The 17,774-nt window shown below is 40.2% G+C and overlaps 1 protein-coding gene across 1 annotated transcript in view; it reads left to right on the top strand.

Annotated features, from left to right (window-relative positions):
• LOC118329958 (PDZ domain-containing RING finger protein 4-like) overlaps positions 1-10,919 on the top strand; it is a 47,487-nt gene extending 36,568 nt beyond the window's left edge. Inside the window, exons 4-8 of the mRNA XM_035664314.1 lie at positions 1,520-1,618; positions 3,903-3,965; positions 5,614-5,715; positions 6,517-6,645; positions 7,544-10,919. Of these exons, the coding sequence (XP_035520207.1) occupies positions 1,520-1,618; positions 3,903-3,965; positions 5,614-5,715; positions 6,517-6,645; positions 7,544-9,013 (1,863 nt within the window). The 3' untranslated portion in view covers positions 9,014-10,919. The remainder of the gene's footprint in view (positions 1-1,519; positions 1,619-3,902; positions 3,966-5,613; positions 5,716-6,516; positions 6,646-7,543) is intronic.
• The last annotated feature ends 6,855 nt before the right edge of the window (positions 10,920-17,774 follow it).

The following is a 17,774-nucleotide window of genomic DNA, read 5'->3' as shown; positions in this document are numbered from 1 at the left end:
TGTGTGTGTGTGTGTGAGGAAGTGGGGGGTCATAAACAGCTTAGGAAGGGTAGCCAGAGGCACCAGGTGGTGGCTCTCTGGCAGTGGTATTGGCCTTTCCCCCTCATCATATCCCACCATGGTCAGACTTCACCATCCCCAAAGCCCCGTCACATCTGACATGTGTAACCAGCCAACCCTCACTTGTCACAGAGGAAATGAATCTCTGTTTCTGTGTGCGACCCCTCTGAGCCCCACCAGAGCCCTCACTGCTGCCTCATTTCTCTCTGCCCCCTCCATCCTCCTCTCCACTCAACCACCTGGCTCCTGCTGCTGAAAGTTGGTGTGTTTCTGCTCTAATGAAGACTTTGGGAGGAGAGGCCATTTCACACTTGATTCCTTCCAACACCCTTGATATGTTTCAGCGTTTGGAGATAGAGCACAGGCTTGTGCTGTGTGCTGTATGCACCTCTGTTGTGGGAAACTGAGAGTGCAAAGTGGGTTAGGTACATAAACTGTCTGCAAGCTTGAGAGAAATTGGAACTTGTGTTTGGTTCCATATTCACAACATATTCTGTTCTAGCTGTGAATAATCAAATCTCACTGTGTTTGTATTTATGAACTTAAATGAAGGATCCATGTTGACGCTAGGGTACTTTGCTATGTTCTAAGAGGCTCATGGGAAATTTGACGACCACTGATTTGTAAGTCAATAGTTTGTTGATCTCTCCCCACAGGAAGATGGGGGATACTTTAGAGCTGCAGCAAATATGTATATCTGGTAGCATTAGCATAATTATACTTTATTTATAGTCTAATATTCTATAACTTGGCAGCAGCTTGAAAGAAAAACACTCGAGGTCCTCTGACATTTATCAAAGCCCTACCGATCAAACCGTGCAAGCTGAGAATGTCTTTCATGATCAAACACTTTCAGACTTTAAAACCTCAGATGAGAGTTGGCAATCCAGACTCAATAAGTGTCTGAAAAACAAGGATTTTTCTGCTGAAAACTTGAAGAACATTGTTGTTTGATCAGTGGAGAAAAAACTTATGTTTGCTTAGCCATTGTTATGCATCAAGATTTAGTTTTATACTAAGCTTATAGAACTTATTTTTAGTCTCTGATCACTTTCTGTTTCTTCATTAAAGGTTACAGGTGTCCTCTATGTCAGCAAGACAATATTATATGTTCATTTAGTGGCCATTCTGGAGACTTTTAATCTTCTTTAGCAGATGGAATTAGTGCAGTCGTCATGGAATTCTAGTAAATTTCTTCTTTAAACATTTAACAGATTTCTCTTCCAAGTTCACCAAAAAATTAAAAATTGACTATCTACAATTCCACGACAACTGGACAAACTCCATCACACTAAACTAAGAGATTAAACGTGGTAAACCTTATACCTGCTAAACATCAGCTTGTTAGCATTGTCAGTTAGCATGCAGATAATATCCTTTAGCTCAAAGCAACACTGTACCTGGCGTGCGTGAACGTAAACTCTTTATATTTAATGTATTTTCCCTCTTATCTACATAGGAAGTGGAGTTGTGTCGACTCAACAGCCAAGAGAAGTTGGGGCTAACTCTGTGCTACAGAACAGATGAAGAGGAGGATGTGGCCATCTATGTTAGTGAGGTGAGTAGATAACGTGCCCTTCAAGATGACTTCAATGACGAGTTTAAAGGGTTCATTTCCTTCATATAAGACCATGAGTGTTGAATCTTCCAACTTAGTTTGGCATGAGAAAACTTTTCATACTTTCATACTCCATCTCTAAACACAGAATTGTATCTCTTTGATGTTTCCCCACTCTGCTTTGCTCCTGGAGATACTATAAAAGAACATGGAACATACATAGCATTCACCTCCTGCTATTTATTTTTTTTTGCCAACCACCACAGTTAGGATTGCTAGCTGTTTGAAAAATGAAAATATTAATACTCTGGAGGTGGAAGGTATATGCATATTCTACATATTCCTTGTATTTCAGTTCTTTGAAGTCTACATTTACATACCACATACTGTTGTGGAAACAGACAATCATTATGGTTGGATTAGAATCCCTCAGTAAAATGCCTAAACAACGAAGACTGGATTTCTAAGACTTAATCAATTGTGACATTTAATATTCATCTTCCCATTTATGATTTACTTTAGTATTCATGTGAGCAAAGCAAGTTTCTCTATTGGGTATAGTCATTTTAAAATTGAACTTTTTTATCAAACACAAATGACATTATTGAACAGTTTGGCAATGTTCTAACTGCATGATTACACATTATGACTGCCAAGACAAAAAAACAAAACAAACACAAATGCTCTCAGGTCTTGCCTGAGTTGTTCACCCAGTCCTTTTAATACAGCTGACATCAACAAGCATTCTTTGTGAGATATATGTTAGCATTTTTCTCCCACTTGTTGGAAGAATAGAAAATACTGTTCTCCATTCTGCTCAACTTTCTCTCTGATTCGTTTGAAGTTGACTCGGACCCTGCATGGTGTTCGCTTTGAGAGCTGAGAGGAATATAAATCACTGTGGTCTGTGGCTCCTGGCAGCATCTTTAAGTGTTCGCTCTGCAAAAAAAGTAGGGCTAAGAGGTGTGTGCTGCATTTAGATGAGGTGGCTGACTGTCACTGTATACAGGATGTGTTTGAGGAGGTGTTACGTGCTCTGATCTTGCATAAATAGCGAGTACACATCAACATGAGAGTTAAGAACAATGCAAGGTCATTTTAAAACAAGCTAAATTTCGCAACTTTGTTGTGCTTAATGAATGGCTGCATTGTTTTTTACTCTGTTGTTATTTAAGTTGATTTCCCTTTGTTTCCATTGTGTCTCATAGTACAGTGGTTAAATAATTCAGCAGAAGAGCAGAAAAGAACATTTCTTTAGTTCACCGGTTCCTGCATTTTCTGTACCTGTTTTCTTTGTTCTTCTCAGGGACACAGGGGAGTGGAGTCTGTCCCAGCATGCAAAGGGCAAAAAGGCAGAGTCCATCCTAGACAAGTTGCCAGTCTATTGCAGGGCCAACAAACACTCTCATTCTCAATAAAGGGCAATTTTTCAGGCCACCTTCCAAGTCTTTGTTCATTTTTCCTCCAGATCTATTTTATTCCCAACACAGTCAGACAAGCAAACTCAAAACTTTCTTGTTGTGTGGCAAAGCTGTAACCACAGCACAACGATATCATTTATATTCCTGTATTCAAATTTTCTGTTGTAGATTATTCAGGGATTGGGTCCCCTCCCCCATAACTGCAGAAAGTTTACCTTCAATTTGCGCTGTTCCCTCCAGTCCTACCCCCATTCCTGTATAGTGACCTCCCTCCCAGTTTAATGAGTGCTCCTCTGTGTAGGAGTGGACTATCATAAAGATGGAGTGCCACAGCCCCTCTCCATCTCCAGAGATCCCACCAGACAGGAGAGAGTAAAACGAATGGCCCCAGACACCGATTGATTGGCTGATGAAAGAGTGTCCTGCCCCCTTGTTCACCAGCATTAGTTACGGGAGGGGGGGCAGGTGCATCATGTATTTAGGTTGAATTACAGGCTGTAAATGCTATATGCAGAGGTTTGTTCTATATAAATCTGCCAGAATATAACAACTGAGGCAGGTACAATTGAGGACTTAAATGATAAAGGTGATACCTCAGTGTATCGGGGCTTTTCCTCTGGGCTAAAATGGCTTTGAAAACTGACCAGACACCTTCAGACAAGCCATTTAACATCTAAGGTCTTCCCATGGCAGCATAGCTATTGTGTGGTGTTCACATTGTTAATAACAGTCTAGACATGTCTAGCTGGGAGATGTCTACATAATGAGTTAAAACATTTCCAGGCACTCAGTGATTCTCTTGAAAGAAGATTGAAAGTGTCTTATTTCTGTGTGTAGTTATTTTGTTCCTTCTACCTTCACAGATCAGTCCAAACAGCCTCGCTGCCAGAGATGGAAGGATCCGGGAGGGGGATCGCATTTTACAGGTACAGTAGGACACACTCTGTCACTGGCCCCCTCTACACAAGCTCTCATTAGATTCAACATAAAAACCGGCTTTTATTTTGTCGCACTCAACCACTGTCTCCCAGCACGAGAGCCCATTCATTTTTAATGGCAGTACATTAAAAGGGGGAACTCGCCCCCGCTGTGACTGTTAGAGGGGGAGAAATGCCCCCCTGGCTGTTTTAGTTATCGACTCAGCACCAGCAGAGGTTTTTAAGAGTTCTGGTTCAGGGTGGCGCTGTGCTGCAGCACACTGCCTCCTGTGGGATAGCTGAGAGGCTATGACTGTTATTGGCCCCTAGCTTAATCTTCAGGCCTGAGAATTCTGATACCGACAATGAGAAGCAGTTGTTAGGGCTGGATAGTATCGCCGCTAATGGGTTAGGTGGGTAATTACTGTTTTTGTGTAGGTGAGTCAGATCCACTAATTTCAATGTTAAAAATACATTAGTGGACTTATTTTGGCCACTGGAGGGCAGCTAAACAAGCTGAAAGCAACATCTATTATCACCTTATTTAATTGTTATGGCAAGCAATTTCCTTTTTACATATTCAGCAGACAGAGCAACATTAGGACTGATTTGGAACAGATTTTTATCCACCTGATGAGTTTAATATTCACTTTCCTTATGGTTATGTTTTGGTCACCACCAACTCCTGGGAGATATAAGCGTGCTAGGTGTTCATTATGTTCACCACCTAGTCACCTAGTGTGTACTCTACCTTCCAAGCACCAAACTGCAGTGGGTTTATGAAGGCTTTTTTACTGAAAACAGTTCCCTACAGCTGCTGGAAACATGATCGATGAGAGCAAAGTCCCAGAAACAGCAATGTTTTACTTTACATTTAAAAGTGTACGCATCATTTTTGATGCCACAAATAGGTGATGTGAACTATTCTAACACTGACAGTGAACGGTAGTTACGGTATGAATGGCAGATGAAGTGAATGTCTATGAATGGAGAAGCACACAGTAGTATTCTATGCAATACAAAGTATTTGAATGAGTACAGTAATGTATTGAGTGAGGAAACAGGAATAAAGTCAAGGAAGCTGTAAATGGTCTGCAGAAGCGAGGATTAGATGTGGGGGGAGGATGCATAAACTCTGTTAGTCTAATTGTGTACCTGTGTCTACCATGTGTTGTGTGACTGATTTAAGCCAGGAGAGAGTGTGTGTGTGTTTGTGAGGCAGACCAGTACTCTGGCACTATTATCCACCAGTGACAGGGCCATTACTCTCCCAGCAAAAAGATGGACGCCCCCTGTCAGTGGCCAGTTAATTGTACGGCTAGATGTATGTACGCTGCCGGATACTTTGGTGAACAGAACAGCTCCGTCGGCCCACAGCCACTGTCCCATTCATAATCACTGCTGGGTCCTGCTTCATATTAGGGAGCAGTGTTTACAAGGGGGAAAAAAAGGATTATTGTTCGATGCTACCCTTATTGTGGCACTTTATTTTTCTTTTTATATTGAGAGAATGAAGCTGGCCCCAGTGTGTTTGTGCTTGTGTGTGTGTATGTGCATGCATGTGTTCACGTTTGCAATTATGTATACAATACATGTTTGCCTGCTTGCATCCGACTTAATGGTGAGTGTGGTAATCATGTTTGTTTGTCATCTTCAGATTAATGGCCAAGATGTACAAGACAGAGAGGAAGCCATGGCTGCGCTCTCCAGTGATGAGTGTAGGAACATCGTGCTGCTGGTTGCCAGACCTGAGATGCAGGTTAGAAATGACCACACACTTTCAGTGACATACATATCTTTGAGCCATTGAATGAAATGGGTAACATGGGTAAGGGAAGCATGCGTCTCACAAATTACAGCCCTGCAGGTTTGTCATTTACAGTATATTTGCTCAGAGTAAACCTTAGCAGTCTGGGGTAGCCAACCCTCCCCCTCCCCACTGCCACAACCACTCCTAGTGGAAGCCACCGCTGAGACATCTCATCATGTTTTATTTTTATGTAGCGCCACTGTAATTGACTTCCAACGGTAAGCCATAAAAGCTAATGGCATGCTAATGTGGAGTGAGTTCAGGCTCAAGGCCGATGGCGAATAAGCGAAAGGACTCTGCCGCAGTGCAGATGAGCCAGGAGCAATAGTAGACTCTTTGTAATTAAATGTGTCCCTCAGTAGTAAATCTGAAGTCTTCATATATGGATCCCATTTGGTTCACATCGAGCAGACAAACAGATGATGGATGGTGTGGTGCAAATAGGTCAAAGGTGGCAGTCTTATGTCCATTAAACTGTATTGGCTTGATTTTAAGATTATAATGCATGTTTTAAAGATGAGCGGTAGTGTACACATCAGTCAAACACTACATCACATTGATGCGTCTGCAGTTTCTTGTTTCAAAACCATGCTGGGTGTTTTTTCCGAAAATCCCATTTGGGCACCCATTTGGAACACCCAACTATTTGTTTTGAGACACCGTGTCGCCACAAGCTTTAGGCCTTGACAAATAACTCTCGCCTCTCTCTCTCTCTCTCTCCATATGCTTCCCTTTTTCATTCACCCTTAGCTGGAGGAGGCCTGGCTGGATGATGAGCACAGTGAGTTCCTGGAGCAGCTGAAGATGGAAATGTTGGAGGAGCAACAGAGAGAGGAGATGGAATTGGCTGCCTTACAGGAGGAGCAGGAGTATGAGCAGGTCAGACAGCAGCAAATCACATGCTTTGTATAACTGGATTTGAGGTTCATTGACAAAGCTTTTTTATCTGGGTTTTTAAGAAATCTCTGGGAAGTCTGCTTCTTTGTATTTCCTCTGATCAATAGAAATTAAGCCCCTAAAAACTAGTAAATAAGAAATCAATAGCTTTAAGTTAACCTTTCTATTGACAGACCAGAGTACCCACTGTGTTATGAACACCTTCCCATTAGACTGACCAGTATTTGCTTTGACTGTATTAGGTCATTATTCAAAGTCAATTCCAACCAGATTTAGCTGGCGGCAGAGACTAAATCAAACTTTTCATTGACTTTCTTAGCAAAACAATGAAAACAAGCTTTGCCCTTTGAAATATGAATATAAAATAATGATTATGAATATTTATGTAAGGGGACTGTTGAACCATTCTAATTCCAAACATTAGTAATCATAATTTAAAATTCTGTTTTGTTGGAAGGATAGCATGCTACAAAAAACCCATATAAATGGAACTTCAAAGACATGGCAGAGACGAAACAATCCCTGAAGTAACAGAGCTGTATAACAAAGTTATGCACAACAGAACATGTAATCCTTCAGGAGAATGCAGAATAGGGTTGCACTTGAAATGAAATACTTTATTTCTGGTTACTTTTGGTTGGTTTCTGACCTCATTCCATAAAAAAGGAAGGTAAAACATTTGTAAATATGTTTAATCACTTAAAACATATCATATTTGCAAACATACACATTACGTTTCAGAGATCGATAAAAAAAACAATCTTTATGTGGATCATTAAAAGAAAGTAGTTTATCACAATTTTGCATGTGCCGTAAGTGCCGCATATTTATAAAAGTGTGGTTCAGGCTTGTTTTGTTTTGTTTATCTCATTCATTTCAGAGAGCAGAAGATGAGCCCACCTGCTCCACGCTACCTCATCATAAGGATAGTGTACTGAGTATAAGAGACAGAATGGAAAGCTCAGAGCATAATGTCCTGGCACACATCCAGAGACGTCTGTCCCAGTGCCTAAGAGACAATCGGGACACACACCGTACCACCAGCTCCACAAGGCTGGAGGACAAAGAGGATGAGGACGATGATGACACTGAGGGTGATCGTTTCCAACAGCTCTTGGAACTGAAGTGTCAGATACGTAACAGCGGTGAGTACGACCTGTTCTACAGCCGCCGCAGCACCATCGAGTGCAGCATGGGGGAGCAGGGCGGCATGCAGCATGAGCTACGTATGCTTAACGAGGAGCTGCGCAGCATCGAGCTCGAATGTCAGAACATCATGCAGGCCCATAACCTTCGGAAGGGCCAACAGTCTCCCTCCTCGGGTCGCTCTGCACCCTCAACCAAAAACCAAAGCTTCCATCAGAGTGAGCAGACAAAGGGTAAGCTGGCTGACATTAATGAGAGGCTGGAGAAATCGGACAAGGACAGCTCCAGTGCCTATAACACAGCAGAGAGCTCACGGAGCACCCCTCTGGCAATGGATCGTTCCCCAGAGCATTCACTCCAGAGGATGGTTAGTCTCACCAACCAGAGGAACCTTTGTGGTGGCCTTGCCACTGGCCCTTCTCTAAGCCCAAGCCCCGTCCCAGCATGCCGTGCTCCAGCACCAGGCAAAAGCAGCAGCCCTGACCACAGCAATCCCTCTGAGTCGAATCAGACTCCTCAAGCTGAGGAGGAGATCGGTGGGAAATTAAAGCCACGTGCTTCTCAGATTCCTTACTTCTCTCCATCCCACAGTTCCCAGCAGAGGCAGGTCAACATCCCAGCTCATGCCCGCCACTACCAGAGCTACATGCAGCTGATCCAGCAGCGCTCAGCTGTGGAGTATGCTCAAAGCCAGCTCAGCCTCCTCAGTGTCTGCAAAGAGCCTCAGAGGCCCATTAATGAGCCCAAGATGGAGTGGAAGGTCAAGATCCGCAGCGACGGCACACGCTACATCACAAAGAGGCCTGTGAGAGACAAGATCCTGAGGGAGCGAGCCCTAAAGATTAAAGAAGAGCGCAGCGGGGGAATGACAACGGATGATGATGCAATGAGTGAAATGAAGATGGGGAGGTACTGGAGTAAAGAGGAAAGAAAGCAGCACCTGGTCAGAGCAAAAGAACAGAGGAAAAGACGAGAGTTCATGCAGCGCAGTCGGCTGGAAAGTTTGAAGGAGAACCCTCAGAGCAGCAGCGAGGGTCGCAAGGAAGTCAGCATTATAGAGCTCAGCCACAAGAAGATGATGAAGAAACGCAACAAGAAGATCCTGGACAACTGGATGACCATCCAGGAGCTGATGACTCACGGCACTAAGGCCCCTGAGGGAGCCAAGGTGCACAACGCCTTCCTATCAGTCACTACTGTATAAAAACACACACACTCTCTACCCCATGCGGTATAATATACTTGCCTCGTTCAATGTGGCGTTTTTATGAGGACAATAGGAATATTTTTCACAGTTTGTAACCCAAAAAAGCATTTTGTAAAGAATTTATCAGTGGTATCATGACATTTTCTTCATGTTCTTTAAGTATTTTTTTTTTCACATCAGTCTACGGGAAAAGCATTTTTTTCTAGGAAATTATGACTATATAATTATTTTATTACTTCGCTCTAAACATGTTTATCTTTTCAATTATATTTTCATATTTATGTTGTAACCATATAACTCAAAAAAGTTGTATGAGCATCTTAAGAAATGTTAATTATTTTCTTTGTTGTCTTATGTACGCTTGCTGGTTGCAACACACAGTGCATCAGTGGGTGTCCTACCTTTCACTTACTGTTTTAATGCTCCTTTAATAAACAGATCTCATTATCCTTTAAAGCTGAAATAAATTACTCTCTCAATGTTGTCAAACGTAATTGAAATTACGGTTCAGACTATTGGTGCATAGACTTAGACTAGAAGTCCAGCTAGTCAAAGTCCACCATACAAGTATCCTAAAATGATCATAGTTTAAGTCAGTTTAAAAAACAGTTAAAAGGAGGTACAATTTTCAGCTTTAAATGGACATAGATATCACACATTCCAAACATAGTACTGTATAACTGGCTCCTAATGAAATATAGAGTATAACTACAGCAAGAATGTCTTTTATCCCAAATTTGATGAATTGGAAATAAATCCAATGAGCTGAACGGGAAAAACTGCCTTCAAACTCATAATGTTTCACCTCAAAATGTGGTATCTGGTAATCTGGGGGGTTGGTTGAGGTTTTAGATGACTGAACATCGTAAATTGTTAATATGAGCAGAAGTTTCTGGTCAACAAATAACTTTTGCTAATATCATTTTTATCATCAGCAATTTTGTAAAAGCATCTTTTGAAAGTTTGATACCTCATGTTCCAGTGAAATTCTGCATATGTTGTTTCTTTTATTTCTGAACTAAAGCCACTTTCTTACAAAGCAACAAACTAGGAGATAGTTAAGCTGCTACACTGAACGGAAAAACAACTTTGTGGACAAAGTATGTATGTACTATATATTGTACTTCTAAAATAGTTCGAGATTTTTTTGGTGTAAGGGTACACAGAAATCCAGTCCACGATATTCTGACTCATTGCCAGTGCTGCAGCTTTGTTTGTATGGTTTGCAGCTTTGGATAAAAATATTTTGTATTCAGTTTTATTTTGCTTAAGTTTTTTTCTACATATTCAACAACAGATGGACCTGCGCATAGCTTTCACATACCAGCATTTTTACATAATTTTTACTCTCCACCTACACCTTTTACTCAGCATAGCCTTAACAGCAAAAACTGAATCAATGATGCATTTGTGTGGCAAACTGACTTCATGCACAGACAAACTGTCTCTGGATATCTCCGTGCAAGAGAGAGGTATTATTCAGCCTTATTCATTCATTGTATAATTTGAGTTTTTAGTAACAGGAAAAATTCATAGAAATTGTATAGTCATTACTGAATTATGTTTGCAGTCACATTAAACTTGTGTTGGGATGATTGCCACTGAGCAGGACTCAGAACACAGCATATTAGATCAAAAAAACTAAAGTGGTGAAATGAATGGGTTGCCATTTATCAAGCAGACTTTATAGTTCAGTTACGTGTACAGTATACTCATTCCAAATGCCTCATTTTTAACTGAAATATTGTAAATTTTAAATCAATCCCTGTATTTGTTTGGAGTCAATGTCAATGGTCTACTTTCAAGTAATGCGTAGTTGGCACATTTGTAGCCAGGTAAAATGTGTGATAATGATGATCTTTGCAAAAGAAATGATAATAAATTATTGGTTTTTGGTATAACATCGCACTGGATCATGTTTTTTTTATTCAGACACAAGGAAGAATTGAAATCTGCTTTGGTGACAGGCACCTGTACTGTGTAGTGAAAGATTTTAGCTCCTGAATCTTGAACATAACACTTAGATGATATTGAACGTTTTCTAGCACAATACGTGTACAATTGAATATTTTAATATTTATTATTTATATTTTATAATATATAAAGTTATTTTTCTTGCTTTACAAATTTGTTTGTACTTTTCTGTGAAGCGGTTGGTGTGAACTGTGTGAAAGTGAGAAACAATCTGTGCTGTTCTCAAATAAAGAAGAGACGTGGAGGGTGTCAGGAAATGGTGTCATATCAGAAGAGTAACCAGCACAAAGAACAGCAATTACAGCAAGTCACTGACCAGTGTACTCACTGAAACAATAGAATTATGTGTTCACTGAACACACCTCATATCTCTGCAAGTGAGTAACTTTTCTCCCCTTTGTGGATATGTTAAGATATTAAACAGAGGGAAATTTCAATTAAAATTGCCTTACACTTGGATGATTTTGTGTTCATTAAAATGTACCAACCACTTAATCATTGCTATGGCCTTGTCATATGCAGGGGAGAGCTACTGGGATACTCTGGTCCCTGTATTATCTTAAGTTGTCAGTGTGCTATAGCTGAAATTGGAATCGGATACACTAACTGCCCGAAGACTGTTCTGTACTTCTATTTAACTGAAAACTTCTTTCCTTGTAAGAAACTGGTAAAAATAAAAAAAGGAACCAAAAGTTTTCCTGATATTATTATACATGCTTTATTGAGTAGAAATTGTTCTTGGTTACCCATAGGCATTATGTCTATGTTTTTGTTGCCAAGCACATTTTTACATTCACTTGTTTGGTTTATTATTTTCATATTTCCAAGCAATTCATTTGTGCAAACTGGCCTGGCCTGGATGAAAAGTAGATCAGACTGTGTATCACTATGAAAGCACTTCGTACTGGCATGCTCTACTTAATTTAATACAATACTCTTATAATGCCATGGTGTCACATTTAGTGTGGTTTTGAGGTTGTACTGCATAGTCAACCCCTTCCATTTCGATTATAGTCTGTGGCACTTAAAAGCATCTCCATTTATACAGCGACAAAACATTAACATCCAAATTGGTATTGAAAAGTAAACTCCTGCCATAGCCCGGGCCCATTTGCTCTCCCCCCTCATTTGTTAATACGGTCTGTCTGTATAGACCGAGACCATTAAAATGCCAATGAAAAGCCACCGAAGAAGTGGTGCGAGTTGTACCAACCAAAGCCAGAACTAGGACGAGTGCTTGCTAGCTAATTAAGTTCATCCCTGAGCCCCTGAAAGACCCAGTCAGGTGTAATTAAAATCGAGCCTGTGACAGCCATGGCATTTGTCAAAGCTACCCAGCAGTTCAAATACCAGTACTGACAGAAATGTCAAACAGATAGCAGTGGCTCATCTCCTCTTCAGCGCTGCACTCACTCTCACACACGCACACACACACTCACACAACCATTTGCCTCTGTTATGAATGTTTACTGATAACCTTTAGGATTCCCTGAAACTACAAATTCTCTATCATTATTCATCCAAGGAGACCCATATTTATTGACATACAGATCCACTTGACACGTGACGGTACAATCTACTTTATAATGCCTCCTCTCCCTCTTAATCTCAGAGGCTTGTAAGAAACTGGTAATTGCCTCGGATCATGCGTCTCTTGATGTCACTTTAACAATTGATGGTGTCTTTGATCTTTGATATCATAACTGCTGTGTTGTGGTAATTGGCCCTATAACGCCAGATGTAGTGGTGTGTATGCGGGTGCTATGGACAGACTGCTACTGCTGAGCCAGCTGTTCTGAATTTAATCAAGCAGGAGACAATAGTAAGTCAGCTGAGAGGATTATGGTGCATGGAATCACACACCTCCTCTGAAATTCTTAACATTGACAATGGGCGTTTTTTAATTAAACCTGCAGAAATGTTTTATGAACTCCACCTGGTTATGTTATGGGGAGAACAGAATATGAATTGTCTGTAGGTGCATTTACATCCATGCTAGCTGCTCTGTGACACAGTGGTGCTGTGAATTAAATGCTAATGTCAGCATGCTAACATGTTCAAAATGACAATATGAACGTGCTGAAGTTAACAGGTATGTTTACTTGCTAATGTATGGAAGCATTAACAACAAAGTACAGCTAAGACTGATGGAATTGTCATTAGTTTTTCAGGTATTTGGTCATAAACCAAAGTTTTGGACAAATTAAAATTTTGATCTGACGATCGGGCTCACTAGGCAGCTTGAATGGGACTAAAATACTACATCCCCCCTCACCATACCCTAGTACAAAGGTCGGTAATAGACGGACTGTGATTAGGGACCAAATCCAGACACCATCCTATCCCGATCCAGACCTACCACCAATAAATTAGTGAGAATCATTTAATTTTGACGTGTTTTAACTTGTGCAACCTTTCTAGCCTTGAAGGGCACTGTTTTAGCATCACAGGAAACTCACAGACCAATTGCATGTGCTGTTAATCATCTCACGTGATGCTACTCAGTCAATCAAATCTTTGCATTACAATAAGCATTACGACTTGAGTCAGCGAGTGAGATACACACACGGGAGAGACGAGAGACAACAGTCGGGGGAAATATGTGAGTCAGAAAAGTAATTCATATGGCGTGAATTTTAATTTTAATTTAATTATTTTAACACCGCTGCCTGAGTAGCAGACAGAGTGCAGGGGGAGAGGGTTTGTTTGGTTTAATATGTTAGTTTAGTCTGCCTGAGTCATTGATCCTTTATCTGTCTGGGGTTTGTGTACGTTAGATGGCCCTGAGTCCTAGCCATGGTTCTGAATTATCAATAGCCTAACTAGTGAAAAGTTCAGTCAGTTTCATCTTGGATCTATAATATTCTCTATAACTACTCTCATTATATAGCTTATATAACAGGCTTAAAAATAACCTGTCTTTTCATAGGGTGCTCCCATTGGGCCATCCCCACTGTTAAAAATTAATACTGATAGTGCTGGATGAAAAGTCAGGAGGATCACCAAAGTTTTCTATTCATCCTGAGGAGAACGTGACTGTCTGTACCAAACTTCATGACAATCTAACAACACATAGCAGGCATCTCAACCTCTTGGCAGCTCTAGAGGAAAGGTCAGTATGCTTCATTCCCAAGGTAATGTACACAAAATATCATGGCAATCTATCCAATAGTTGAGATATATCAGTCTGGACCAAAGTGAGGGACCAACCGACAAAAGGACAATGTTAGCAGCTAGACTGCTGGCAAATACAGTAATACATTTGTGGTGTGGGGGTGATATTTTTCTATTGTTTTTCCTTAGATGTACTATAATCTTTGGAGATTGATTCTGGGCTAAAGTGAAAGTGGACAGCAGTGGTGTGTGTTAGTGTGTGTAGCTGGTAGTGAGGAAAAACATGCAAACACTTCGTGGGCCTCAGTGGTAACTGTACTTCAAATTGTGATTAACTTTGTTTCATATTCAGTTCATTCTACATTTCCAGCATCACACCATGCAGAAAACCTGGTTTATAGCCAAGTGTTTACAGCCAACTGTGAATATAATATGAAAGTTAATAGTTTGAAGGATTAGTTGAAAAGTCTAATCTTTTGTTGTCTCACTATTTGCTTCATCACAGCTCTGTGTATTCAAACTCTCTGCTGGATATGTTTGTGTGTCATTATTGGCAGAGATCTTTTATTGCTTCTGTGAACCATTTGGACTTTTTTTTTTCTTTCACACCCCCTGTTTTATGTGTCATTTGTTGTTTCATTTTCACCCCAACCAAATGCATTACGGGACCTATTAAGCAAAAACCTGTGAATATTTCAGAGCATAATTAGAGCTCTAATTACAATTCATTATTCATAAAATGGGTGAACCAAACTGCAATACATACTGCAAAGGTCTCTAACATGCACTGTTGGGATTGCAATTAGAATATGTATAATACTCCCTACAACATATTGTAATACTGTTAACCTTAAACAGAGATATGCTAGTGGTTTATACATAGACACATATTGCAGATTTTAACAGCTGGTTAATAACCGCTGAAACATAATATCTCTGAAGCATTCAGCTCACACTAATCAAATCACAAAAGGTTTTTTCAAACCACCAAACAAACATGTATAAGCTTCAAACTACTTCTACTTCACTAACTCATCTTTAGCTTGGGATCCTCAGGTCTCAGACAAAACTGGTATTTCACTTCCTCCCAGCCTTACCCAGTGAGCTCCAACCGGGATTTAAAAATTGATTTGTAGGTTGAAAAATGATTGGTTCGGACTGAATTTTTCGCTGTCTTTTCAACCAGTGGTCTACATTTGAATGCTTTTAATATTTCATATAAAAATGTCATAAATATTTAACTATATAGACTGTGTGCTCTGTGAACAAAAGGCTTCCAGGACATCGTAATGGGAGGAGTTCTGTACATTAATGTAAAATAAAGAATTGTGCTTACTGATGTAACGTGCATGTGCAAGCACTAAGGCGTATTGGTTACAGCTTCAACTACTACTACATATATGCATCGGTGCAGGGACTTCAGGTGAGTATGTAGTCTTCAGCCAAAGAAAGTCAAAGTATATAGCACAAACGTATAGATATATATAAAAACCCAGAGGAGTGTATGAGTGGGTTAAGCTTGGGGACTTTCCAGGATTCTATGGTGGGATTCCTGCATGAGGCAAGTTTATTAATATTCATACTGGCTTTGGCTGCTATTTACACATTATAGAGGATGGAACATTTCTCTACTGCAAATCCAAGAGAAATATGGTCAAAAAAACTCCACTTTTGTACCAATTTGGTATGTCTTTTGACCAGTGACCATAGTCATTTGTACATACAATACGCCCAAATCCAATATTACACCCAATATTATACATACAAAACACATATTTTTTAGTATGTAGTCACAACACAAATTCAGATCCTCCAAAATATTTTTTAAAAAACCTGCACAAATTACACCTCCCAGCCTGAAGTGATAAACAGTCCTGGTGTTTTCCAAGGTGGAAATGATTGACATGTGTGGTCAACCATGCAAACTCTCTATGTTGTATACAAACAAACACTAGCCACGTTGTACATTCAGTGTCTCTTTGAATCCCATTAACATTCCTGGAAAGTTTCTGTTTCTCTTATTCATGAGCTGTGGGTCTGAGTCTGTGTCCAATAGAAACCGCTAATATGATTTGGAGTCTGCGATTGCCTTGCTGAGCTTGAGAATTTGTAAATAATGTCTGTCAGTCGGATAGGTTTCCCATTTATTACATAATGTAAACATTGATCCCACCCCCCCTTCCCATGTTATTCCAGTGTCAGCATAATTGTTGGAAAGGGGGGTCTTTCATTAGACATGGTGAGCTCATCAGTTACCCTTTTATATTCATGTATATTACACTATGTAGCCCTGTTGTGAAGGAATTTCATAACTGGACCTGTCTTCACATTGATTTAATTGGCTCCTAGCGCGCTTCCTAATGAAATCGTAGCTTGCAGAGTGTGAAGTGTACTCATATCTCTGCACTTCTGCCATTATAAGGGTTGATACAGTGCAGCGTCAAGCAGCAGGAGATTTAGCTTGTTCAGTTGCATTCTGGGTAGCGGGACACCTGCACTCGGAGTAATGAGAATCTTGCCAGGAGGTCTTGCTGGTCAGCTCTCAGCTCTTTACTGCTTCCAGGCTTTGCCACAGGCAAGTCAAGCTGGTGCATCTCCAGAAAGCAAGTGAGTAATGACCTCACTATAATTTAGACTGTGCTTCTTTTGGATCAACATATTGCAAATAAGTCAACTTACTAAAATTTGTATTGACTAACTTTGCACACTTGCACACACAAGTGGCGGTAAGAGAAAATTGTTAAACTGTTTTTACTGATCATTTAAACAAATAACACTATAACATTACATTTACAGAGAATGGCATTCAACTTTGTGATAAGCCGAAGTGAGTTTATCTTTACAGAGAAAATAAATACCCAGTGTAGCCTGATTTAAATGTTTTTTATGATAAGAATACATTTAGTCTTTAGGGAAGACCAATATTGTTGCAATAAGTAACATTATCTGTTACTTTTACCAATTTGTAAGAACCTTATATGATTTTCTAATGTGGGAATGGTAATGGCCCCATCTCATCTGGGGCTTTGTTTGGTGATCGACTGGGAAAATGGAAAACATCTGAACAGTGCCTTTTCTCAATTAACCACTTAAATCAATTATGCAACTCAAAACATCCTCTCTATTTCAAATCATTAATATATGCACCTTTCTTCTCCATTATGATGTGCATTTACTAATTTATCATTTCAAATCCTTTGAAGTATCATTGATGACTACACAAGAAAAAGCTGCCGTCAAATCCTGTAGATGATAATCTGCATTGCCTTTGAAGTAAAGTGAACAAGGTGTGCTGCTGTCCAAGAGGTTGGTGAACAACGGGGGGATTAAGTGAATGCAAAAGGGAGGCTGATGCGGTTGACTGCACAGCAGTCTTTCTCACAGTGAATGACCTTGAGGCTGGAGTGTACCATTATACTTTATTACAGTAGGTTACAGAAGTCTGTGCAGGCTTAATGATTCATGGCCACTGATTCCATAGTGCTTTGCAGACCATTTGACAGTGCTGAGTTTTACAATGAAAAAAGACTATGACAGAGGAGTGGCTATAGCTACTGAGGATAACTGCTTTTGTTTCAAATGGCCTTTGGTGTCAGAAAGTAAAGTTAGATGTGACTTCAGCTAGTCAGGTGAGTAACACCACCACCTTAAATTACACACACACACACAC

This window comes from Morone saxatilis, unplaced genomic scaffold, assembly GCF_004916995.1.
Source record: "Morone saxatilis isolate NCDOM2014 unplaced genomic scaffold, NCSU_SB_2.0 Contig2, whole genome shotgun sequence".
Lineage (NCBI taxonomy): Eukaryota > Metazoa > Chordata > Actinopteri > Moronidae > Morone > Morone saxatilis.
The sequence above is the reverse complement of the archived record's forward strand: the minus strand, read 5'-3'. Positions and strand labels throughout refer to the sequence as shown.